This window comes from Hylobates moloch, unplaced genomic scaffold (genome assembly GCF_009828535.3).
Source record: "Hylobates moloch isolate HMO894 unplaced genomic scaffold, HMol_V3 SCAFFOLD_12, whole genome shotgun sequence".
Taxonomy (NCBI): Eukaryota; Metazoa; Chordata; class Mammalia; order Primates; family Hylobatidae; genus Hylobates; species Hylobates moloch.
In genome coordinates this window covers 1140832-1167717 of record NW_026652287.1, presented here as the reverse complement: position 1 = coordinate 1167717, position 26886 = coordinate 1140832, and the positions used below count along the sequence as shown (strand labels likewise).

The 26886-nt window shown below is 44.2% G+C and overlaps 1 protein-coding gene across 15 annotated transcripts in view; it reads left to right on the top strand.

Moving 5' to 3' along the window:
- Positions 1-26886, top strand: part of LOC116477670 (E1A-binding protein p400) — a 133124-nt gene that overhangs the window by 12333 nt on the left and 93905 nt on the right. For 4 of the 15 annotated variants that reach the window (XM_058425894.1, XM_058425895.1, XM_058425890.1 and 1 more), the window contains exons 2-6: positions 3374-4743; positions 6316-6426; positions 23125-23224; positions 24925-25032; positions 25529-25914. In XM_058425894.1, coding sequence (XP_058281877.1) covers positions 3409-4743; positions 6316-6426; positions 23125-23224; positions 24925-25032; positions 25529-25914 — 2040 coding nt within the window. In that variant the 5' untranslated portion in view covers positions 3374-3408. The remainder of the gene's footprint in view (positions 1-3373; positions 4744-6315; positions 6427-23124; positions 23225-24924; positions 25033-25528; positions 25915-26886) is intronic. The other 11 variants (XM_032168241.2, XM_032168247.2, XM_058425896.1 and 8 more) reach the window with 10 other exon arrangements.

Sequence of the window (26886 nt, the reverse complement as noted above, 5' to 3'; positions counted from 1 at the left end):
TTTTGAGACGGAGTCTCGCTGTCGCCCAGGCTAGAGTGCAGTGGCATGATCTCGGCTCACTGCAGGCTCCCCCCCCCGGGGTTCATGCCATTCTCCTGCCTCAGCCTCCTGCGTAGCTGGGACTACAGGCGCCGGCCACCACGCCCGGCTAATTGTTTGTATTTTTAGTAGAGATGGGGTTTCACCATATTAGCCAGGATGGTCTCGATCTCCTGACCTCGTGATCCACCCGCCTCGGCCTCCCAAAGTGCTGGGATTACAGGCATGAGCCACCGCGCCCGGCCTTGATTTTTCTTTCTTTTTTTTTTTTACATTTAACGTAAAACTTGGAAAGTTAGCTTATAAAAATGCTTTATTTATTTATTTATTTATTTATTTATTTATTTATTTGCTTGTTTGAGACAGTTTTGGTTTTGTTGCCCATGCTGGAATGCAATGGCTCAATCTCGGCTCACTGCAACTTCCGCCTCTCGGGTTCAAGCGATTCTTCTGCCTCAGCCTCCCAAGTAGCTGGGATTACAGGCGTGTGCTACCACGCCCAGCTAATTTTTGTATTTTTAGTAGAAATGGGGTTTCACCATGTTGGTTAGGCTGGTGTCGAACTCTTGACCTCCAGTGATCCGCCTGCCTTGCCCTCCCAAAGTGCTGGGATTACAGGTGTGAGCCACCAGGTCCTGCCACTTAATTTATTTTGATGTATGGTTTGTGATGAGAGTTTAAGTTGAATTTTCTCAATGCATTAATTTGTTTTTATAACATAACTTTAAAATTCCTAACCTTTACCTGTCCCCTGGTTTTCTGAATTACTATATGTGAGAGAGTTTCTTTCTAGCCCTCATTTTCTCTTACTGATCTCCTTTGACACTCTGGGAATGTATTGTAAGGAAAGAATCCCGAATATACTCTACCTGTGTTAATTTAGCTTTTGTGCCAGTTTCACACTAATCTGTCATAATGCTTGTTTAATAAGATCAGGAACAGAAGCTTGTTTTGAAAGTAATAAGCATTGTTAACTGCCCCCACCTGGAGCTCCTGTCCCCGCACCCACTCTGATGGGCTCTCTGCCGGGTAGTGGGAGGGGCATGCTCTTGGGTGTCTCTGTGGCCTTGCTCTTCCCTTAAGATATGTTTGTTGCAGCCTGCATGCTGTCTTCTGACTCCATCTTCAGAAACTAACCATCTGATCAAAGCATGCCTTTCTCCTGCTTGTTTAAATATGCACTTTTTAAATGTTTGTTAGGAATATACTTGTGCATTTATAAATTCTGTAGTTTTTGATTTCACATATACGTGTATTTCAGCCAGGTACCCGAGACTTAGAAGAGCCTTATACATTTTGTAACTTCTTTTTTTTTGAGATGGAATCTTGTTCTTCATTGCAGCATCGATTTCCTGGGCTCAAGCGGTCTCCTCCTTCAGCCTCCTGAGTAGCCGAGACTAAGGCTGCTACATTGCCACCATGGCTGGCTAATTTTTGTATTTTTCTTGTAGAGATGGAGTCTCCCTATGTTGCCTAGGCTGGTCTTGTACACCTGACCTCAAGTGATCCTCCTGCCTCAGCCTCCCCAGGTGCTGGCATTACAGGTGTGAGCCACCATGCCTGGCCGTTTTTTATCTTCTGTAGATTCATGGTTTTTAAAAATCCATTGTCCATTTCCTCATAGAGATAAGCAGTGATGTCCTTGCGATGAACAAGGGGTCTTGTTTGTCTTGGAGTAAACAAGAAGAAGCTCTCTGATAGCCGTCCGGCCAGGGTTGAGGTGAAGGCACCTCAAGAAGACAGGGGCAGCTGGGTGTGTCCAGCAGGACTGGAGAAGTCTGAATGGTGGCACCCAGGTCAAGCTGGCTTCTGTGGTAGGCCTAAGTGTGAACCGGAACGTTGCGGGGTGATGTGGCTTCTCACCCACTGGCTCAGTGCTAAACTATGCCACCAAGAGTTCATCTGCTTCCCTTGAAAACTTGAATGAGGTTTTTGCTCCTTTATGACAGAAATTAGCTATTACATAGATCCAAGCAGCAGCCACCCCCTTGATGTGGGACAGTGTCCCACCTTTCCTCTTGGAATGCTGGCACTGAGTTGGGTGCCAGGTGCCACTCACCATTGCATTTGCACCCTTGCTTCTCTTAGGGGTGAAAGAGCGACCACAGTGGGGAACAGACGGGGCTGCAGTGGTGGGGCTCACTGCTTATCTTTAGTCTTCCTTTCCCCTGTAGATTCTGGAGTCTGTAGCCCGGGTCTGACCCTGTCTCACCCCAGGATTACCCTTGTCTGCTCCATCCTCTGCTTCGTCCTGTCAGCTTTCAGCTGACTTTCTTCAGTGGCCCCTTCTGCTCCTCCACTGCTGTTTCTCGTCCACTTGTGCTCAGCAGCGTTTGGGTTACAGCTCCTTTGAGATTGTGGTACAGCCTCCCAGAGAGTTTGCAAAGCCAGAAAGGCAACTCACCCCAGAGTGAGAGCCAGGTCCTGGCTGTCTCCCTTCTCTCACCCTTGAGACCTTCTCACAGTTACTTCTCTTTGTGTGTTCTTAGGGAGAATGTTGAGATCTGAGGCTGTTCCCTACCTTCCAGTCCAGGACTTGGTGTCATGTTTTCTCCTAGCTCCTGGCACAGGCTGGCAGCCTCCCCAGGGCAAGGACTGTCTTACCCGTGTCTGTCTCTACTCTCCTGCAGTAGCACCGAGCCTGACACACAAATGGGGCTCAGTGTCTTTGAACTGGATTTGCAAGAGGAGAGTTTGCAGTTGAGGTAGTCCTGGAGGTTGATAAGAACTACTGGCTGGGGAGGGCTGGGTATTTGCTTCTGGCGAGGTGGTGCTGCACACCCTCATTCAGCGAGAGTCACGGAATGCCTCCTGGGCTCTGGGCAGCAGTGAGCGGGGAGCTGTCCCTCCACAGGGAGAGACGGGCGGAGGCCGGAAAGTCCACAGCGTGAGTGTTGGCTTCAGACCTTGCTCTTCTGCCTGCCGGCTGCGTGGCCTTGAACAGCTCACAGATATTCCTGTAGCTCAGTCTCCTAGTCCTTCAAATGGGTTGTGAATAGTGCCCACCCCACAGGGCGGCCGTGAGGATTTGAGGGATGGCCTGGTCTCTCCAAGCGTCCACACAAGTTAGCTGTTGAGGTCAGCAATGATCGGTATGTTCCTCCCTCAGTAGGTGGTTTAGATTACCCACCCACTCCCATGGGGCCCACCCCAGGCACAGCAGTGACTGAGGACACATTTCTCCAGCTGTGCCATATTGAATGTGAGTCAGCTCTGTTGTTTGAATCAGATGCGGTGAGAATGTACTTTCAAAGTGTCTTTTCAGTGCTGTTAAGTGGCAATAAAACAATTAATGTGTGCCTTCAAGTAACTTGATTTTAATTTTAATTTTTAGGAAAACGACACATTGGATACAGAAGGGAGGTGATCATGCACCATGGCACTGGCCCCCAGAACGTCCAGCATCAGCTGCAGAGGTCCAGGGCCTGCCCTGGCAGCGAGGGTGAGGAGCAGCCGGCCCACCCCAACCCACCCCCGTCCCCCGCGGCTCCCTTCGCTCCCTCAGCGAGCCCATCAGCACCCCAGTCTCCCAGTTATCAAATACAGCAGCTGATGAATAGGAGCCCTGCAACCGGGCAGAACGTGAACATCACCCTGCAGGGCGTGGGCCCTGTCGTCGGGGGAAACCAGCAGATCACACTGGCCCCACTGCCGCTCCCCAGCCCCACCTCTCCAGGCTTCCAGTTCAGTGCTCAGCCTCGGCGGTTCGAGCATGGGTCTCCATCATACATTCAGGTCACGTCCCCCCTGTCCCAGCAGGTCCAGACCCAGAGTCCCACGCAGCCCAGTCCCGGGCCGGGGCAGGCCTTGCAGAATGTGCGTGCAGGTGCCCCTGGCCCTGGGCTGGGCCTCTGCAGCAGCAGCCCTACGGGGGGCTTCGTGGATGCCAGCGTGCTGGTGAGGCAGATCAGCTTGAGCCCATCCAGTGGCGGACACTTTGTGTTTCAGGATGGGTCAGGACTCACCCAGATTGCCCAGGGAGCCCAGGTTCAGCTCCAGCACCCGGGTACGCCCATCACAGTCCGAGAGCGGAGACCCTCCCAGCCCCACACACAGTCAGGGGGCACCATCCACCACCTGGGACCCCAGAGCCCTGCAGCCGCGGGTGGGGCCGGCCTGCAGCCCCTGGCCAGCCCAAGCCACATCACCACGGCTAACTTGCCACCACAGATCAGCAGCATCATCCAGGGCCAGCTGGTTCAGCAGCAGCAGGTGCTGCAGGGGCCGCCGCTGCCCCGGTCCCTGGGCTTCGAGAGGACGCCCGGCGTGCTGCTCCCTGGGGCTGGGGGCGCAGCGGGGTTTGGGATGACCTCCCCACCCCCGCCCACCAGCCCTTCCAGGACTGCCGTGCCCCCAGGCCTTTCCAGCCTCCCACTCACGTCTGTGGGGAACGCGGGAATGAAGAAGGCTCCCAAGAAGTTAGAGGAGATTCCCCCAGCCTCTCCGGAGATGGCACAGATGAGGAAGCAGTGCCTGGACTATCATTACCAGGAGATGCAGGCTCTGAAGGAGGTCTTCAAGGAGTATTTGATTGAACTGTTTTTCTTGCAACACTTTCAAGGGAATATGATGGATTTCTTAGCTTTCAAGAAGAAACATTATGCCCCATTACAAGCATATCTTAGGCAGAATGATTTGGACATTGAAGAAGAAGAGGAGGAGGAGGAAGAGGAGGAAGAAAAATCTGAGGTTATCAATGATGAGGTAAGAAACAGGAGTTAATTTGCTTAGTACAAATCTTCTAGATGATCAGAGTCTATGCAACAATGAATTAAGTAATAATTTATTGAGCCTGTGGTATTTCTAAAGTATTTCTAAGGTTTTGGGGCAAGGATTTGACCCATAAGTAAAAGTGAAGAATGTGTTTGGCCTCTTTCATGGGAAGGAAGAGCTGTTGAGCACAGAAGTGTGTCAGGAAGGGACGGAGCTGCGCTACGACAAGTGCGTCTTCAACACCCAGTGTTCTCATTGAGCACCAAGTATTCATCTCAGGTTCAGAGAACTCAGCAAGTGTGTCCAGTTTTTTTCCCCTTGTATCTGGGTGTGTGGTTTGTTGGCTGACGCTAACAGCTGTCACCAGCCAAACGTGTGAAAGTCCAGCACCCTTTGTCTGGTTTCCCAAGTTTCACATTTCTATAGATCTCTTTAAAAACACCATCAGCATGGTTTTCAAACAGATTTAAGTCACGAGCTTTTTATAATAATCAGCCATAAGTCACTAGATGTGTGTATATGGGACCTTCATCATTAAAATAGTTATTATGGCAAAAAACTATGTTTGAGAAGTTATTCAATTTTTAGATGTAGTCTTAAGATTTGAGATCATACTTTAAACTCATTTTTACATATACCTATTAAGTGATATTTAACAGTGACTCTTTTTTAGAGAGTATACTTTTTGGGTGCCTGGAATGGCACATAATAAACCCCCTACCTGAGATTTCTTAGTACCATGGTGAGTCTGAGACTTCCTGAAAACCAGGGTGAGAGTGAATTGGACCGTGACGCACTGTATTTTGTGCCTTTGTGTTGTGTAGTGTATGCTATGTTGGTGGAGCTTATTTTGTTTTATGATACAGTTAAAATAATTTAAATCTTTGTCAGCTCTTCTGCAAAGAAATCTGCTTTTGGTGAACAAAAGCGAGTCTCTTTGCTCAAGCAGTCCTTACTGGTATCTATGGATGTATTTGTGTGGCTTTGCCATTTTGTGTTTTCTTTTAACACCTTTTCCAGGATGGACCATATTTGTTTTTCAACAGGTTTATATGATTATTTTGAGGATTTCACCTCTGTTGTCCTGAAATAGTAAAATTCATTTCTCTTACGTTTGTATACCAATGTTGTCTGTAAGCTCAATCCCCCTTATCTGTGCTTAGAAAGAAAAACAAATTCGTTTTTCTAACTTCCTGCTGAAAAAGACCTTTGCCATTCTGACCCTACATGTAACAGAGTGGCTATTCTGTAAATTTCCTAGGGAGTTGTTAGGGCTTTGTTACTTGGAAGTCTGTCTGCCATATGCATTTTTAAAATTTGAAGTTGCAGAATCTAACGATATTGCACTTTGACTTAAATTGGAGTTTCTGCAAGGTTTGCAGTTTGAGTTAGGTTGTTGTGCTATAAATCTGCCAGTTCAGTATCCTTTTACAGGATTTGATGCAAAAACATTCCATTTTTAAACCCCAAATGTCAGTGAGCTATCAGCAATAAAATTCTAACAAAATTTTGAGCAGTTGTAAAAATTATGTTGCCTTTTTTTCTCAAAATATTTCCTCTCAGGTAAAGGTTGTGACAGGAAAGGATGGGCAGACTGGGACTCCCGTTGCTATAGCAACCCAGCTTCCGCCAAAGGTTTCTGCTGCTTTTTCATCCCAGCAGCAACCATTTCAGGTACTTTTCGATGGTTCTCAAATGTAGTCTCATCCCAAACTTTTCCTTCATCCAGATATTTTAACCTTCGATATACTACTTGCTCTTCAGCATTTTTTTTCCAGAGCCCATTTCTTATTTTTCAACAGTAAAAAATCTTCCTGCATATACAATTATAAAATTAAATTGCATGAGTTAATGATGACACAGATCTTAGTGCATTACTTTCTTTTGTATACTTGTAACGCGGTAGTAGCTTTAGCATGCATGTCATCTAATACTTAGTCCTGTTGAATGTATGCTCAGGATTCCTTGTGTGCTGTGTTTTAAATGTTGGTTCTTTCTTGTGTCCTTTATTTTGAGAACAGTGCAAAACAGAATAAGAAAAAAAAGATTCAAGTAGATGATAAATTGGTATTTTCCATAGCTAGAGGAAATGCTGAAGTGAAATACACTTCTGAAATCATCTGGACCATAGACTTCTAAACGGATATTAAGTGAATGCAAACTGATTATTTTTAATTTTTTGCAAATTCACTCAGTTTTAAATTTGTAATGCCAATAATTTAAAAACGCAGGTCACTCACGCCTGTAATCCCAGCACTTTGGGAGACTGAGGCGCACGGATCACCTGAGGTCAGGAATTCGAGACCAGCCTGGCCAACAGGGTGAAATGCTGTCCCTACTAAAACTATGAAAATTAGCTGGGCGTGGTGGTGCATGCCTATAATCCTGGCTACTCAGGAGGCTGAGGCAGGAGAATTGCTTGAACCTGGGAGGCGGAGGTTGCAGTGAGCCGAGATTGTGTCACTGCACTCCAGCCTGGGCAGTAGAGCAGGACTCCATCTCAAAAACAAACAAACAAAAAAAACAAACCATCAAATTTCTGCTAGCTTTGGAATAGATAGTGCTGGGTTGTGAAAGCAGTTTCATCCTTGGGATTTTTGTTGTTATTTTAAATTTTGATATAATTTCAAATGTACATAATAGTTGCAATAATTATTTAAAAAAACCCTTGTACCCTTTACCAAATGTATCAGTTGTTTTTGCCCCATTTGCATTATTTTCATTCTCATATATATACACATATATAAAACATCATATCCTACTCTTTTATCTGTAAACACTTCAGCATGCATTAGATAAGACTGTTTCCTTACCTAATCACAGTACAGTGATAAATATCAGGAAATCGTACAGTAATACAATAATATATTCTAATCCATAGTTTATATTCAAATTTCATCTTTTGTCTCAAGGATGTCCTTCATAGTGTTTCTTTCCCCCTAATCCAGTATCAAGTTGTCATGCCTCTCTGGACTCTTTAATCTAGGTTGGTTTCTCAGCCTTTCATGACCTTGGCTTTGGCTTTGGCCTGGGCCTTAAAAAGTATAGACCAGTTATTTTGTACAGTGTCCTTTGATGTGGGATTGTCTGATGTTTTCTTGTGTCCTATTTGGATCATGTATTTTTGAGAAGATTGCTATAGAAGTAATGATATGTCCATTTCAATGTGTCTTATCAGAAGGCTGTGATGTCACTTTGTCCTGTAACTAGTAATGTTAACTCTGACCACTTCATTAAGGTGGTTTCTACCAGGCCTGTCCAGTGGAAATTTATTTATTTTTCCTTTTTTAAATGATGAGTAATTGGGGGAAGATACTTTGAGACTATGTAAATATCCTGAATCTCCTTAAACTTTTACCCACTGGTTCTAGCATCTATTGATGAGTCTTGCCTGAATCAGTTATTACTATAAAGAATCCATGCTGGGATTTCTAACTCCATCATGCTGTCTACATTTATTAGAATCAGTAGGCTGTAATATATCACTATCAGTATTTATTTGCTTATGTTTGTCTAAACTTATTTAATTTACGTTCAGTAAAATGCACCGTTTTTTAGTCTGTACTTGTGAATTTTGACGAATCCATTGAGTTGTGTAACCACGACCACAGTCAAGCAACAGAAGCTCCATCACCTCCCAAAATGTTCCCTCATCAACCCTTCGCGCCTCCCTTGACGTTTGTTCTCCATTGCTAATGATTTTGCCTTTTCCAGAATGAGTATCTATGGAATCCTAGTCTGGGTGCTTTTCAGTCTGGCTTCTTTCACTTAAGATAATGCATTTCAGATTTATCTACTTTGTTTTATTTGCCATTAATTTGTTCTTTTTATTGCTGAGTGCTATTCCATTGTGTGAATGTGCCCCAGTTTGTTTATGCATTTACCCTTTGAAGAATATTTAGGTTGTTTCCAGTTTTTAGAATTTAGGAATAAAGCTGCTATAAATGTTCACATACAGTTTTTCATGTCAACATAGGTATTCATTTCATTTAGGTAAATGCCTAGGAGTCAAAGAGTCTCTCTGAAAGTATTCTGGTTTGGGTGGCTGGCTGTCTGATTTGGAAAAAAAAAAAAAGAAAAACTAGGAATCAGATTTCTGGGTATGTTGAACTTTATTAAGAAACCGGCCGGCCGGGTGCAGTGGCACACACCTGTAATCCCAGCACTTTGGGATGCTGAGGCGGGAGGATTGCTTGAGGCCAGAAATTTAAGACCAACCTGGGCCAGGCACCGTGGTTCACGCCTGAAATCCCAGCACTTTGGGAGGCCAAGGTGGAGGATCACTTGAGGCTAGGAATTTAAGACCAGCCTGGACTAGGCATGATGGCTCATGCATGTAGTCCCAGCACTTTGGGAGGCCTAAGTGGGTGGATTACCTGAGGTCAGTAGAGACCAGCTTGGCCAACGTGGTGAAACCCTGTCTCTCCTAAAAATACAAAAATCAGCTGGGCATGGTGGCACATGCCTGTAATTCCAGCTTCTCAGGAGGCACGAGAATTGCTTGAACCCAGGAGGCGGAGGTTGCAATGAGCTGAGATAGCGCCACTGCACCCTAGCCTGGGCCACAGAGTGATACCCTACCTCAAAAAAAAAAAAAGACCACCCTGTCTCTACTAAAAATTAATTAAAAAATTAGGCCGGGCGTGGTAGCTCACGCCTGTAATCCCAGCACTTTTGGAGGCGGAGGCAGGCAGATCACCTGAGGTCAGGAGTTTGAGACCAGCCTGGCCAACATGGTGAAACTCCATCTCTACTAAAAATACCACAATTAGCCGGGTGTGGTGGCGGGCGCCTGTAATCCCAGCTACTTGGGAGGCTGAGGCAGGAGAATCACTTGAACTTGGGAGGTGGAGGTTATAGTGAGCCAAGTTCACCCTATTGCACTCCAGCCTGGGTGACAAAACTGAGACTCGTCTCAAAAAAAAAAAAAAATACCTGTGTGTGGTGATATGTACATGTAGTAGTCCCAGCTACTTTGGAGGCTGAGGTGGAAGGATTGCTTGAGTCCTGGAGTTCGAGGCTGCAGTGAGTTGTTGACATGCCAGTGCATTCCATCCTGGGCCACAGGGCCACATAGTGGACCGTCTCAAAAAAATAAAAAGGTGGCTAGGTGCGGTGGCTCACGCCTGTAATTCCAGCACTTTGGGAGGCTGGGGGGGGGGGGGGGGGGAGCCCGGGGGTGGGAGGCTGAGGCGGGCAGATCACCTGAGGTCAGGAGTTCAAGACCAGCCTGGCCAACATGGTGAAACCCCATCTCTACTAAAAATGCAAAAATTAGCGGGGCGTGGTGGTGGGCGCCTGTAATGCCAACTACTTGGGAGGCTGAGGTTGGAGAATTGCTTGAACCCAGGAGATGGAGGTTGCAGTGAGCTGAGATCATGCCACTGCACTCCAGCCAGGGTGACAGAGCAAGACTCTGACTCAAAAAAATAAATAAATAAAAAGGTTGGGCACAGTGGCTCATGCCTGTAATCCCAGCACTTTGGGAGGCTGAGGCTGGCAGATCAGTTGAGGCCAGGAGTTCGAGACCAGCCTGATCAACATAGTGAAACCCTATCTCTACTTAAAAAAAAAAAAATTAGCCAGGCGTGGTGGCATGCACCTGTAGTTCCAGCTACTTGGGAGTCTGAGGCAGGAAAATCTCTTGAACCTGGGAGGCGGAGGTTGCAGTGAGCCAAGATGGCACCACTGCACTCTAGCCTGGGCGACAGAGTGAGACTCTGTCTCAAAAAGAAAAAAAAAAGAGATTAAAAGAAACTTCCAAACTTTCCCAAAGTGCCTGTACCATTTTGTGTTCCCAATAGCAATGTATGATAGTTCTCTTTGTTTTGCTTCTTCTCTAGTACTTGTTATTGTCAGTTTTCTTTTTTAATCATTCCAGGTCTAGTTTATTTTATTTTGGATGTCTCTGAAGACTAATAAAGTTGAGCATTTTTTCATTTGCTGTTCGTATATCTTTGACAAAGCATCTGTTCATGTCTCACTCATTTTTTCACTGAGTTATTACTGCATTTGAAAGTTCTTCACATAGGCCGGGCGTGGTGTCTCATGCTTGTAATCCCAGCACTTTGGGAGGCCGAGGCGGGTGGATCACGAGGTCAGGAGATCGAGACCACGGTGAAACCCCGTCTCTACTAAAAATACAAAAAATTAGCCAGGCGTGGTGGCGGGCGCCTGTAGTCCCAGCTACTACAGGAGAATGGCGTGAACCCGGGAGGCGGAGCTTGCAGTGAGCCGAGATTGCGCCACTGCACTCCAGCCTGGGCGACCCAGCGAGACTCCGTCTCAAAAAAAAAAAAAAAAAAAAAAAGAAAGTTCTTCACATAATATGGACATGTTTTTTGTCAGCTACATGTTTTGCAAATATTTTTTCCTGTCTTTGGCTTGTTTTTTTCTTCTCTTAACACTATCTTTTTCAGAACAAAAGTTTTAAATTTTGTAGAAGTACAATTTATCATTTTTTTCTGTTACGGATTTGCTTTTGATGCCATATCTAAGAACTCTGCTCAATCCAGGGTCAGAAAGATGTTCTTCTGTGTTGTCTTGTAGAAGTTTTATAGTTTTACTTTTAGATCTATGATTTATTTTGTGTAAAGTTTTGTGTAACATGGCAAACATAAGAAATTTGCATGTGAATATTCAATTGTTCCATGCCATTTCTTGAACAGACTATCCTATGTATGTTGAGTTGACTTGCGTCTTTGCCAAAGATTAGTTGACCTACTTGTGTGGTTCTGTTTCTGGATTCTCTTCTCTTCCCTTCTCTTTATGTGTTTTCTCTGCCAGTGTCACACTATTGTGATTACTATAGCTTTATATAAGTTTTGAAGTCAAGTAGTGTGAGTTCTCCAAGTTTGTTCTCCTTTTTCAAAATTATTTTGGTCATTCTAGTTTCTTTCCCTTTTTGTATACATTTTAGAATCAGCTTGTTGATACCTACAAAACATCTTGCTGGGATTTTGATTAGGATTGTGTTGCGTCCATTGACCTGTTTCGGGAGGAGTAATATCTTAACAGTGTGAGTCTTCCAGTCCATGAATATGGTATATCTCTCTATTTATTTCAGTATTCTTTGATTTCTTTCATCAGCATTTTGTAACTTTCAGCATACCATATATTTTCTTAGGTTTATACCTCAGTATTCCAATTTTGGGAGGTATTATAAGTAGTACTTAAAAAATTTCCAGCTGTTTATTGTAAGTATATAGGTATACAGTTGATTATTTGAACCTACATTCTGCAACCTTGCTAAACTCATTTATTAGTTTTAGGAGCTTTTTTGTAGATTCCATGGGATTCTCTACATAGGGAATCATGTCTGCAAATAGAGCAGGATTTTTTTTATTTTTTCAATCTGTATGCTTTTTATTTCTTTTCTTTTCTTTTTTTTTATTGCATTGGCAAGGGTGTCCAGTATGATCTTCTTCCTGATCTAGGGGGAAAGCAGTTAGTCTTTCACCGTTAAGTAAGATGTTAACTGTAGATTTTGCAGATGTTCTTTATCAAGGTAATAAAATTCCCTTTTACTCCTAGTGTATCATGAATTGATGTTGAATTTTGTCAAATACATCTATTGACAGTGATATGTGGTTTTTCTTCTTTAGTCTGTAAAAATGGTAAATTACATTAAATTGAGGCATACTTTAAAAACAGAACACACAGATCTTCAGTGTTAACAGTTTGCAGAGTTTTGACAAGTACATACACCGATGTAACCCATACAATGGTCAACATGTCCATTTCTATCACTCCATGAAGTTGCCTGATGCTCCTTGCCAGTCATTTACTGCCCAGCCCCCCTCTTGGTGGTTCTCTTACTATTTATTTTGATGCCCAGGTTATCTGTGATTGACCAATTGGAGCCTCTTCAGGCTGGCTCTAGTATACTTCCAACATACCTCTCTTACTTCCTGAGTACTTCCTTATTTTCTGGCACAAACTGTTTAAAGTTCACCATATATATATATATATATATATTCCTTGATCCAGCCCTGGAATCAGCCATTTCGACAAAGAGCCTGGTTCCTTTCGGTGGGGAATAGTAATTTGATTCTGGTATTTAGATACTCATTGTAATGGGTTTTATACAATTGAAGATAACTCTTCGTCGGGCACGGTGGCTCACGCCTGTAATCCCAGCACTTTGGGAGGCAGAGGCGGGCAGATCTCCTGAAGTCAGGAGTAAGAGACCATCCTGGCCAACATGGTGAAACACCGTACTAAAAAACACAAAAAAATTAGCTGGGTGTGGTGATGTGCGTCTGTAGTCCCAACTACTCATGAGGCTGAGGCACAAGAATTGCTTGAACTCGGGAGACAGAGGTTGCAATGAGCCAAGATTGTGCCTCTGCGCTCCCTTGGGTGACAGAGCAAAACTGTCTCCACTGCCCCCGCCCCCCGGAAAAAAAGAAGATAACTATTAAGTTGGAGATTATCAGAAAATTTGTTAGTGGGACATCTTTACTGCTAATGCCTGGAGGAATATAATATATTAATGCATTTATAGACCACATTGATAAATATCTGCATTAGAACAGTAGGATAATAGGCCAGGAGTGCCTATAAACTCATGTTTATAGAGATGCAGTCTCTGCAGTACAAATTAAACTGCTCAGACTTTCTATTCCATGCACCAGATTGCCAGAAGTTAAACTGGAGAGAATCTGTTGATGTAGAGCTGTAGGATTCTCATCTGCTTTTGATGAGAGTGGAGCTTGGTCTAGTTATTTGGAAACGTTTTGCATCATCTGGAAAAGGTGAGCAGAGAGCATACTCTGAACCAGCACGATGCTGTAGAGAGACTCTTGTGTTTGTGCACCAGAACACATGTGCAGTCATGTTCCTCGCAGCATTGTTTTTGGCAGCCCCAAATTGGAAAGAACCAGATTGTCCATTGGCCACAGAATGGATGGGCTGTGTCCTAGAGGAGTACTAACAGAGCACCCAGTGCAAAACAGAGAGCCCTGCCATCGTGCACGTCGATGCACGGGTGTAAGCAAAGCAAAGAGGGTTTAGACACACACCCACAGGTGGTGACACTATAAGGAAACTTTTTTTTTGGTTTGTTTGATTTTTTGCTTTATTGAGGTATAATTGGCAAATAAAATTTTATAAAGTGTACAAAGTGATTTGGTGTAAGGATAGTGAGGTGATTACCACAATCAAATTAATTAACAGTTACTCTTGTTTTGTTTTGTTTGGTGAGAATGGCTAAGATCTACTTTTCAGCAAGTTCCAAGTATACAGTGCAATATTATTAACTGTAGGCTGGGCGCTTTAGCTCACACCTGCAATCCCAGCAGTTGGAGAGGCCGAGGCTGTAGGGTCGCTTGAGACCGCATATTCAAGACCAGCCTGCACAACATAGGACACCATCTCTACAAAAAAATTAAAATATTAGCCAGGTGTGGCATGTGTCTGTAGTCCCAGCTATTCATTCAGAAGGCTGAGGTGGGAAGATCGCTTGAGTCCAGGAGGTTGAGGCTGCAGTGAGCTGTGATTGTGCCACTACACTCCAGGCTGGACTGTAGAGCAAGACCCTGTCTCTTAAAAGATTCCACGTGAAAGTGATAGTGTACAGCATGTATCTTTCTCTGGCTTATTTCAGTTAGCATTGTGCCCTCTAGGTTCATTCATGTTGTCATAAATGGCAGGATTTCCTTGCTTTTTGTTACCGAATAGTATTCCATGTGTATATACTATATTTGTTCATCTGTTGCTGGACACTTAGGTTGTTTTCATAGCTTGGCTGTTGTGAACAGTGCTGCAGTGAACACAGGAGTGCAGATACCTCTTCAAGACGCGGATTTCCTTTCCTTTGGCTGTGCACCCAGAAGTGGGGTTGCTGGATCATATGTTCATTCTATTTTTAATGTTTTGAGGAACCTTCATACTGATTTCCATAACTGCTGTAATAGTTTACATTCTCACCAACAGTGCACAAGGGTTCTTTAGGGAAATGTTTAACAGACATTTTGGGTAGTAAGTGTAGAAGCGGGTATATGGAGTTTTTAAGGTATGGGTAAATTTTTATTTCTTTTTTTATTTTTGTCTTCTAGTATAATTTCAAGAGCCAAAATTTTTATTTCTTAAGGCATGCGATGAGTATGTAGGGATCGCTTTATTATTACTGCTTTAAATTGTATGTATCTATTTTTCCACTTTCTTCCTCAACATCGTATTATGAAAATTCTAAACAAGTTGAATGGATTGTTTAGTGAATGATACCTTACTATTTAAATTCTATGATTAATTTTACTGTGCTTTGAAAGTCTTACATATATTTTATAATTTCTTTTGTATGTGTGATATATTTCCTAATAAAAAATTACTTATAAGACTGAAAGAGGAAAACCAAGGAGTCTCCATTTTGAGTTACAGACATTTGAGGCAAATAACAGTGGATATCTAAGAAAATAGAAAAGAGTTAAAATGAAAAACATCCATTTCTTTGGGAAAAAAATTCAGTATGAGTTTTATTACTTTCTTTTCTTTTTTTTTTTTTTTTGAGACAGAGTCTCGCTCTGTCGCCCAGGCTGGACTGCAGTGGCGTGATCTCGGCTCAGTGAAAGCTCTGCCTCCCGGGTTCAAGCCATTCTGCTGCCTCAGCCTCCTAAGTAGCTGAGACTACAGGCGCCCGCCACCATGCCCAGCTAATTTTTTGTATTTTTTAGTAGAGATGGGGTTTCACCATGTTAGCCAGGATGGTCTCGATCTCCTGACCTCATGATCCACCCTCCTCGGCCTCCCAAAGTGCTGGGATTACAGGCTTGAGCCACCGCACCTGGCCAAGTTTTATTACTAATAGCCAATTGTGTAATTCTTATTTTGATTAGTGAAACTCTAGAAATAAATTCAGAATTTGTTATTACATATGTACTAATTTCTGTTTCGAAAAGATTTTTAGGTAATATTATTGAGTGCAGGGGTGTTGCATATAAAATACAGACAGGCACACATTTATTTATAAAAAGATAAAAAGAACCATTCTAAGTAGAAATTTTTCATCATTTTCCTGTTGGAGAAAATGAATAATTTGCCATAATTTTATCATCCTAACACACCTTTTTTTTTTTTTTTTTTTTGTGATGGAGTCTCGCTCTGTTGTCCAGGCTGGAGTGCAGTGGTGCGATCTTGACTCACTACAGCCTCTGCCTCCCAGGCTCAAATGATTCTCCTGTCTCAGCTTCCTGAGTAGCTAAGATTACAGGCGTGTACCACCACACCCAGCTAATTTTTGTACTGTTAGTAGAGACGGGATTTTTGTCAGCCAGGCTGGTCTCGAACTCCTGACCTCAAGTGATCCACCTGCCTTGGCCACCCAAAGTGCTGGGATTACAGGCATGAGCCACCATGCCTGACTGACTTTTTAATGTTATGTTGCATATATACCAGTTGAAACAAATGAATTTGTACTTTTTTGTTTTGTTATTTCATTTAACAAATAATTCTTTTTATTTTATTGACTTCCAATAATTCTCTTTTTAACTGCTGCTACTGCTTCATTATTTTGAAGACCTGTAATTCATCTAACCTCTTTCTAGTTTTAGGTTATGTCTGTTCTATTTAGAAAAACTCTTAGGAGCGACACTAGTGAATCAGGAGAGCGTAAGTCTCTTCGTGGTGCCCACCGTATACTCACTTTGTGTTTAGCTAAAAGTGCTGCTAGACTGTGGCCCCAGTTTTATTATGGCTTTGCAAGCCCTGTTTACCATTCTAAAAAGAGTTTAAACTTTGGGAGGCTACGGCAGGCGGATCACTTGAGGCTAGGAGTTTGAGACCAGCCTGGCCAACATGGCAAAACCCCGTCTCTACCAAAAATACCAAAAATTTGCCGGGTGTGGTGGCGTGTTCCTGTAGTCCCAGCTACTTGAGAGGCTGAGGCAGGAGAATCACTTGACCCCAGGAGGCAGAGGCTACAGTGAGCCAAGATTGTGCCACTGCACTCCAGCCTGGGCAACAGAACAAGACTCTGTCTCAAAAAAAGTAAAGTTTAAGACAGAGTTTCAGGATGAGTTTTATTATTTGCAGCCAATTCTAGGATTTTTATAATAAACTAATCTATGCCAGTTAAACTCCAGAAATAAATCCAGAGTGCTCAGCATTGCGTGTATTTCTCTTTGTTTCCAGAAGGTTTTGTGGTTGTGTTGAGTGCAGCTATAGTATAAAAAATAGTACTAATATTATTATGGTTATTTATGTCTTATAAAAACCTCCTGATTGGAACATTTTTTTCAGTGATTATGATGTTAGAGAAAATGAGTAATTATTTATGGTTTTGTGATCCTAACCCAACTGTTGTTTCTTACGTTACTTTACGTATGTGTTTGTATTATTATTATTATTTTTGAGACGGAGTCTTGCTCCGTTGCCAGGCTGGACGCGATCTCAGCTCACCGCAACCTCTGCCTCCTGGGTTCAAGCGATTCTCCCACCTCAGCTTCCTGAGTAGCTGGGACTACAGGCGTGCGCCACCACGCCCAGCTAATTTTTGTATTTTTAGTAGAGATGGGGTTTCACCACGTTGGCCAGGATGGTCTCGAACTCCTGACCTGAGGTGATCCGCCTGCCTTAGCCTCCCAAAGTGCTGGGATTATAGGCGTGAGCCACCGTGCCCGGCCAGTTTTTTGATTTTTTTGTAGAAATGGAGGTCTCACTTTGTTGCCCGGGCTGGTCTTGAACTCTTGGGCTCAAGCAATCCTCCCGCCTCAGCCTCCCAAAATGCTGGAATTAGAGGCATGAGCCACTACACCTGGCTTTATAGTTTATTTCTTTGTTTATTTAAATAGGGCAGAAATTTTCCTTCTGGTAGCTGCCAACTACTACTGGTCTTAATTTCTACCTTCAGAATACCATCAGTCTATCCTTTTAGGTGGCAGACGTTCTGTGAGCTTCCTTCTGCTGTGTTTTCCATGGATAAGCTCTATTTTGGTATTGTCTCTCCTAAATGGGCACCCAGAATTAAATTCCCTTCAGAGTATTTTTTCTTTGTGAGAAATTCTCTTTTTTAAAGAATTGTAATAATGGTTTTTGACCAAAATCAAGGTTGTATTTTAAAGACAAGAGTATCTTCTGTAATCCCAGCACTTTGGGAGGCCGAGGCAGGTGGATCACGAGGTCAGGAATTCAAGACCAGCCTGGTCGATATAGTGAAACCCCATCTGTACTTAAAAATACAAAAAATTAGCCGGGCTGGGTGGCAGGCGCCTGTAATTCCAGCTACTCGGGAGGCTGAGGCAGGAGAATTGCTTGAACTCGGGAGGCAGAGGTTGCCTTGAGCAGAGCTTGTGCCACTGTACTCTAGCCTGGGCGACAGAGAGAGACTCTGTCTCAAAAAAAAAAAAAAAAAAAAAAGGCCAGAGTATCTTTACCAATAATACCTTCATGGAGGCAGAGGCAGAATAAGGTAAAACTAAAAATCATTCTGAAAACCAAGGCTGAGTGTGCCATGCCTGGAGGAGTTCCTGTGTCTTCTGCAGAACCCAGGGGCAGCAGGACCTGTGTGTCCTGAGTCCTCTGGGAAGCAGGCTGAGTGTCAGCCACAGTCGGGGAGCAGTCAACAGGGTGCACAGTCCTCCCTGCCAGTGCTTCTTGAGCAGAAGTTTCTCATTTTAATGAAGTCCAGTTTATCCGTGTGTTCATGTAGATATCCAGTTTTCTAGCACCGTTTGTTGAAAAGACTTTCCATGCCCCATTGGATTGCCTTAGAGGCTTGAGAACATCGTGTGAGTGTGGGTCTGATTCTTGGTGTGCAGCTCAGTTCTTTTTATCTGTGTGTTGATCCTTACACCAGCACTGCACTGCACTGTCCTGGTTCCTGGAGTCTTGGGGTGTGTCTTGAAGTCAGGTCCTTCACTTGGTTCTTCTATCTCAATAATCTTTTTTCAGGCTCACTGATTTTTAATTTTTTTTTCTTTTTTTTTCTTTTTTTTTTTTTGAGCTAGGGTCTCACTCTGTCACCAGGCTGGAGTGCGGTGGCGTTCTCTGCTCAACCTCCAGGGCTGAAGTGATCCTCCCATCCCAGCCTCCCAAGTAGCTGGGAGTACAGGCCTGTGCCACCATGCCCAGCTAATTTTTGTATTTTTGTAGAGATGAATTTTCGCCATGTTGGTCAGGCTGGTCTTGAACTCCTGACCTCAAGTGATCTGTGCACCTTAGGTTCCCAAAATGCTGGGAATACAGCATAAGCCACTGCGCCTGGTCAATTTAAAATTTTTTGTTTGTTTTTTGGAGATGGGGTCTCATTATATTGCCCAGGCTGGTTTTGAACTCCTGACCTCAAGCAGTCCTCTTGCCTTGACCTCCCAAAGTGCTGGGATTATAGGCGTGAGTCACCGTGCCCCAACTGGTTTTTTCACATCTCCACACTGATGTTACGCCTATCCAATGAATTTTTTTTTTTTTATTTCGGATGTTGTATTTTTCACTTCTAGAATCTCCATTTCACTCTTTATTTTAATAGTTTCTGTTTTTTTGTCAAGATTTCTTCTTGTCTTTTATTGCAGTATATTTTTCTTTATGTCCTTGGGCATACATATTAAGGTCACTTTAAGATCCTTGCCTGCTTATTCTAGTACGTAGGTCATCTTGAGGTTGGTGTCTGAGTATGGCTCGTGTTTTTTGTTTGTATTTTGGAGTGATTTTGTTTGTATTTTGGAGTAAGTTTGAATTGAATATTTTCTCTTAGCAGCTTGCTCCCCCAATTTAGACAATTGTGCATGACATGTAGAAGCCCTGGGTTCTGTTATATTCTGAAAAGTATTTATTTGCTTTAACACTTAGTTAACTTGATTGAATTAAAAATGCACACTCTGGCTGGGTGTGGTGGCTCACGCCTGTAATGCCAACACTTTGGGAGGCCGAGGCGGGTGGGTCATGAGGTCAGGAGTTTGAGACCAGCCTGGCCAATATGGTGAAACCCTGTCTCTACTAAAAATACAAAAATTAGCCGGGTGTGGTGGCGCACCTGTAGTCCCAGCTTCTTGGGAGGCTGAGGCAGGAGAATCGCTTGAACCCAGGAGGTGGAGGTTGCAGTGAGGCGGGATCGCACCATTGCACTCCAGCCTGGGCGACAGAGCGAGACTCTGTCTCAAAAAAAAAAAAAAAAAAAAAAATGCCAAACAACAACAAAAAACCTGCATACTCTTTTTCCTTTGTGGCAGGAGGCACCTGAACACTCAGTTCAGTACTTGAGCCTTCTCTTGGATTCTGTTTTTGCGTACATGGTTTAGGTGGAGGTTAGGGAGAGAATGTGGGGCCTCCTCCTTTTCCATCTGTTTCTTGCTCTTTGTCCTCTTGTTCAAGCCAGTGAGATGCTATGTGTCTTTAGGTTTGAGCTGTTCCATAGAGCACAGACTGGGGCTGCCCTCATGCCAAATGCCATGAAACTGGAAACCTTACCGTGTTCCATTCCCTTCTTGCGAATATCACTTCCCTTCCTGTATCAACGGCCTACCTTTTCATATTTTTTTGTATTTCATCTAGAGTTTATGGTTACCTGGATTATGGTTTTTTTTTTTTTTTTGAGACGGAGTCTCGCTCTGTCACCCAGGTTGGAGTGCATGCAGTAGCGCAGTCTCGGCTCACTGCAAGCTCCGCCTCCTGGGTTCACGCCATTTTCCTGCTTCAGCCTCCCTAGTAGCTGGGACTACAGGTGCCCACCACCACGTCTGGCTAATTTTTTTTTTTCTTGTATTTTTAGTAGAGACGGGGTTTCACCGTGGTCTCGATCTCCTGACCTCGTGATCCACCCGCCTCGGCCTCCCAAAGTGCTGGGATTACAGGCGTGAGCCACCGTGCCCGGCCTCGTTACCTGGATTATGTTTGACCCAATAGGAAGTACTTGGCCATTACTGGACACGGAGCCCTTTATCAAGTTTTTTTTTAATTAAAAAATATTCTTTTCTTTTGATTATATTAGTCATACGTGCTCATTATAGAACATTTGGGAAATTTAGAAACGCACACACAAACAAATCATGTCACCTGTAGTGCTGCCCCAGAGGTAACCACTGCCAGGCCATTATTTTCAAAACATTCTTTCCTTTCTTTCCTCCTTCTCTTTGTCCATCCCCTCTGTCCCTTTCATCTTCTTTCCTTTTCCATCTTGGTTAAATGTAAATGGCAGTGCCTTCCTGCTACATACGCTGCATTGTGGCTGATTTTTCCTTTTAGTAACTCTTCCTAAGCCTTTCCCCATGTGAGTACAGAGTCTGTGGCATGGCTGGTGGTGGCTGTGTGGTGGCCCTTGTGTGGCAGTTGGTTCAAACAGCTCCCTCTCACTGAATAGTTACTTTGTTTAGGTATCTGTAACTTTTACGTTTAAAATGTCTCACTAAGTAGAGTGAATATAATTGAGTGATTTAAGGAATAATTTAGCAACTATTAATTAAGTCCTTAGCAATTACTTTAATGGCAAGGATGGTGACCAGATGGAAAAGGGTTAGGGTTAAGTCTGTGCTGACCAAGAGTTGGCTAGTTTCTGTCTTTGTAAAATAACATGCCAATAGCTTCCCATGTAAACTTTTAAAAACCGTGATTTTTTAAGAGCAGTTTTAGGTTCACAGCAGAATTGAGAGGAAGGAACAAGAGATTTTTTTACATACCCCATTGCGCCCGCCATGTGCACAGCTTCCTTTATATCTGTGTCCCCCACCAGACGGTGCATTTGTTGCACTTGGTGAAACCTTCAGTGCCATGTCATTAGCATAGTACTGTAGTTTCACTGCCCTAGAAATGTCCCGTGCTCGCCTATTCACCTCCTCCCTACTGCTTTGCACCTGGCAACCACTCATCTTTTTGTCTCTATAGTTTTGCCTTTTCCAAGACATCATAGAGTTAGGATCATGTAGCATGTCACCTTTTCAGACTGGCTTCTTTCATTTTTTTTTTTTTAAAAGATGGGGTCTCTTGCTTTGTTGCCCAGGCTAGAATGCGGAGTGCAGTGGCACAGTCCTAGATCACTGCAGCTTCAAACTCTTGGGCTCCAGACTCCTGAGTAGCTAGGACTACAGGCATGTGTCACCATGCCTGGCTAACATTTTAATTTTTTTTCTTTTTTTTTGGAGATGGAGTTTTGCTCTTGTTGCCCAGGCTGGAGTGCAATGGCGTGATCTCGGCTCACTGCAACCTCCGCCTCCCAGGTTCAAGCAATTCTCCTACCTCAGCCTCCCGAGTAGCTGGGATTACAGGCATGCACCACCACGCCCGGCTAATTTTGTATTTTTTAGTAGAGACGGGGTTTCTCCATGTTGAGGCTGGTCTCGAACTCCCGACCTCAGGTGATCTGCCCACCTCGGCCTCCCAAAGAGCTGGGATTACAGGTGTGAGCCACCGCACCCGGCCTAACATTTTAATTTTTACTTTTTTGTAGAGACAGGATCTTGCCGTGTTGCCCAGGCTGGTTTTGAACTCCTGACCTCAAACGATACTCCCACCTCAGCTTTCCAAAGTGTTGGGATTAAGGCATAAGCCACCATGCCTGGTGATGGCTTTTTTTTTACTTTAAACATTTTAAATAACATCTGTCTATTTATATCTCTATATATCTCACATATTTATATCTCGTGTAGGGTGCTGACTATAAAAATATCATTTTAAAGATCTAAGTTGGCTGGGTGCGGTGGCTCACACCTGTAATCCCAGCACTTTGGGAGGCCGAGGCGGGTGGATCACGAGGTCAGGAGATCAAGACCATCCTGGCTAACACAGTGAAATCCCGTCTCTACTAAAAATTCAAAAAAACTAGCCAGGCATGGTGGCAGGCGCCTGTAGTCCCAGCTACTCGGGAGGCTGAGGCAGGAGAATGGCTTGAACCTGGGAGGCAGAGGTTGCACTGAGATCGCACCACTGCACTCCAGCCTGGGCGACAGAGCAAGACTCCATCTCAAAAAAAAAAAAAAAAAAAAAGATCTAAATTAATTAGATAGTTATTAATTGGGGTTTTAGTGTCATTTTCCAGTAGAAAGGCAATTTCACCTTTTTATTATTTGGTGTTTTTGGATGTGAATTATGCTGGGCGGTGTGACTGATGGGTCGGCTGAGTGTTGTCTCAGAACTGAAACTCATGTTTCCCAGCATTAGACCTTTTATTGTTTCCCAAGAACTGTAGGTTTGCATTGATTTGAAATTCCATTAAAACCAGAATAATATGTCTTTTACAAGTCTTTTTTCCCCCAGAGGTAAGTTAGAACTTTAAATTGTTTATTATACATAAATATACATTACACATGTATATTTAAAGACACGGGGTAGATAACATTTCTGTTATTAGAAAGGAATGAGGTTGATGTTTGGGATAATTATGATAGCTTGAGTTTATTCTTATAATGGCTTTCAGTGATCAAAATCTCATTTTTTCATCTTTTTTCCCAGCAGCAAGCCCTCGCAGGGAGCCTGGTAGCAGGGGCCGGAAGCACAGTAGAGACGGACCTGTTTAAGAGGCAGCAGGCGATGCCCTCCACAGGTATGACAGGTACGTCAGGGCACGGCTAGCGTGGCCTCGGGAATGCCCCCCTCTCCTTGGGCTGCCGAGGTACAGTTTCCATGAGTTTCTGAAGAGCAGTTGCTAAACTTGGTTTCTTCCTACTTTGAAAATTAACCTCTCTTACAGTGATTATCAGCTGAACAATATTTATGTGAATTTTTCTGTGTCCTGAAGTGAGGAATTTTTCAGTTGAGCAGGTGTATTCCATGTTGGTTTTCTGTATGCATTTGTGGGCTCTTGAGTCATCACGGTGTAATTAAACACAAAATCATCTGCTTTCTGAAGTTGTCATATTTTTAAGCTGATTTTTTCAAATAATAAACTTCATATATTTTTATATAAAAGACTTCAACAGTTCAGTAGGGTGTATCTTAAGCCTACGTCTGGCTTGGTACCTGCCCACTCTCCAGCCACAGCAGTAACCACTGTTAATGTTTCGCATATTCTCTCACAGACCTTCCTCTCTCCATACACAAGCGTTGTTACTTATGTGATACTTTGAAAAAGTTGAGATGCGATCGTATATAAGTTGTTATGTCTAAGAATATTAACTGAAGAGGCCATCTCTTCAGGTCATAACCTCTGTCAGTGCTCCGTGCTGTTCCGTCATGGGGATGGTTGGTTCTTTATCAGTCAGATCCTTGTCAGTGTTCATCTGTTAGTTCCACCTTTTGTCTGTTACAGTGAACTAAGGATTGAACATGTAGTCTCTTGGTTTTTTTTTTTTTTTCTACATGTTTATCAGTCTGTCTGTCTACTTACTTTTTGAGATAGGGTCTGGCTCACCCAGGCCGGAATGCATTGGCATCATCGTGGCTCACTGCAGCCTCTACCTCCCAGGCTTGAGCAAATCTCATGCCTCAACCTCCTGAGTAGCTGGGACTACAGGCGTGTGCTATCACACCCAGCTAAATGCAAAAATTTTTGCATTTTAGGTACAGTTGTGGTCCCACTATGTTGTCCAGGCTGGTCTCGAACTCCTGGGCCCAAGTCTTCTCGCCTCAGCCTCCCAAAGTGCTGGGATTATAAGCGTGAGCCACCCCGCCCAACTGTCTGTCAATATGTCTAAAGGAAAAACGCCTAGACATGAAATTGCTAGATCAAAGCACAGATGTAGTTAGGTAATGATGGTGCTCAATTGCCCACCAAAAGGACAGGGCCAGTTTTCACTGCCATCAACAATTTCTGGTTCTTTCACATTTTGATTGTTTTATTAGGTATAAGTCATTTAATCCTCATTGATCTGATGGGTGAAAAATTCTTTGTTCTGTTATGGGTTTCTTTAGTTTTGAGCACACTGTGCAGCCTCATTCCCTGTGTGCTGGGCATTTGTGAGTCTGCTCCACTGCCCGCTCTCCATGCTCTCATCCATGTACTTGTGATGCTGCTCATGTGTGCCTGTGCTTTCTGAGTACTAAGCGAGTCCACCTCTGTCCGTCGCACGCGTTGCGGTGTTGCCTCTCAGGTTGTTGCTTGTCTTTGGCCTTTTTATGATGCTTTTTCTTATGTTGGCAACATTTTAATGAGAAATTGTATTTATCAGCCTTACCTTTTATGGCTTCTGGATTTTAGTTCATGTATAGAAAGGCCTCCCTGTTCAAAGATGATAAAAACACACATGTTTTTTTCTACTACTTCTCTGGTTTTATTTTTACATCAAACTGCACCTTTTTTGAAAATTATTCTAGAGCAGTCTAAGAGGCCTCGCCTTGAAGTGGGTCACCAAGGGGTGGTTTTCCAGCACCCGGGGGCGGACGCAGGCGTTCCTCTCCAGCAACTAATGCCGACCGCACAAGGTAAGGCCCAGCAGCAGAGCCAGCTCCCCGCTCAGGAGCAGGCGGTACACTGCGGTTCCAGAAACCAGCACCAGACTCAAACCTGGGCAGTGGAGGTAGCGTGTTTGCAGTGGGGTGCCTGAAATTGAGATACTTCTCTGAGTCCCAGTCGGTATCATGTGCAAAGCCCCTGGAGACATATTCTTGCCACACTAATGGGAGCCACACGTCGCATTGTCATAGTGTCTTTCAACAATTTTTACTCCTGTGTTTTTCCTAATTGCTGCTGTTGTGGGGGTGCCCTGTGGTGATCTGGTGCTTGTTTTGCTTGATGCTGACTTGCAAAGGTCAAGCGCCTATCTTTCCTTTTGTGTGTGCTCAGTTGTGGCCGACTTCTCATGTGAGCGTGGCGGGTCTTGGACAAGCACCGGGGTGTTAGACGTGTCTCCTTGTGACTCATTGGTAGAAGCTGCCACACTTGGGAATCAGTGCTCTTGGCGCTTTTCTTATTTTGCAGGAGGAATGCCCCCCACGCCGCAGGCCGCGCAGCTCGCTGGACAGAGGCAGAGTCAGCAGCAGTACGACCCCTCCACGGGGCCTCCGGTGCAGAACGCTGCCAGCTTGCACACCCCACTGCCGCAGCTGCCCGGGAGGCTGCCCCCAGCTGGTGTTCCCACTGCAGCCCTCTCCTCTGCGCTGCAGTTTGCACAGCAGCCGCAAGTGGTGGAGGCCCAGACACAGCTCCAAATCCCGGTGAAGACTCAGCAGCCCAATGTTCCCATCCCTGCACCCCCCAGCAGCCAACTCCCCATCCCTCCCTCGCAGCCTGCACAGCTGGCCCTCCACGTTCCCACGCCTGGAAAGGTGCAGGTGCAGGCCTCTCAGCTTTCCTCCCTGCCACAGGTATGAGAAAAGATAGAGGAAAAAAAAGAAAATGGTTTGCAGGATTTGCTGGCTACCTGTGTGTTAGGGTGTCACACCACACTGTAATTTGTATATTTTCTCTTAGCAGTTTGCTCCCCCAATTTAGAACAATTAGTTAATTCAGTACTTGCAATATAGTTTTATTTGGCTCTATGATATTATCTTTATTAAAGTAATAAAGAACTGGGCTAGGTTTGGTGACTCACGCCTGTAATCCCAGCCTTTGGGAGGCTGAGGCGGGTGGATCACCTGAGCCCAGGAGTTTGAGACCAACCTGGCCAACATGGCAAAACCCTGTCTCTACTAAAAATACAAAAATTAGCCAGGCGTGGTGGCACGTGCCTGTAGTCCAAGCTACTTCAAAGGCTTAGGCAGGAAAATCACTTGAACCTGGGAGGTGAAGGTTGCACTGAGCTGAAATGACACCACTGCACTCCAGCCTGGGTGACAGAGTGAGACTCTGTCTCAAAAAAAAAAAAAAAAAATAATAGACAACTGTTATTATTGTCACTCTTAGTACCAGGGGCCCCTCCTTACTCACCCATATGTTGTGCGAAGGGCATGGTGTCAGTTATCCCTTATGATCTGCCCAGCACCTCTCAGGTAGGTGGCAGCGACCCATTCTACCAGTGTGGAGACAAATAGAGGTTCTGGAGCTGGCCCCAGGTTACATGGCGATGAAGTGATGAGCGGGGCTTGACCTTAGCTCCATGTGAGTGCAAAACCATGCTGCACACCACCCACCAGACGTGCTCCCTGGATGCCTGCTTTGCTGCTTTTGGGATGCCATATGCTCTGCAAACGTGTGTAAGGCGTTACTGATCCAGCTTGATACACATTCCAGGTAGTTAAAATGCCCCTCCTCCTCCACTGATTAATTTTACCCAGTGCGTTTTTGGAATGTCCACAGTAAACTGGTTTCGGTTCCTAAGGAATAGCGAAATGCCACAG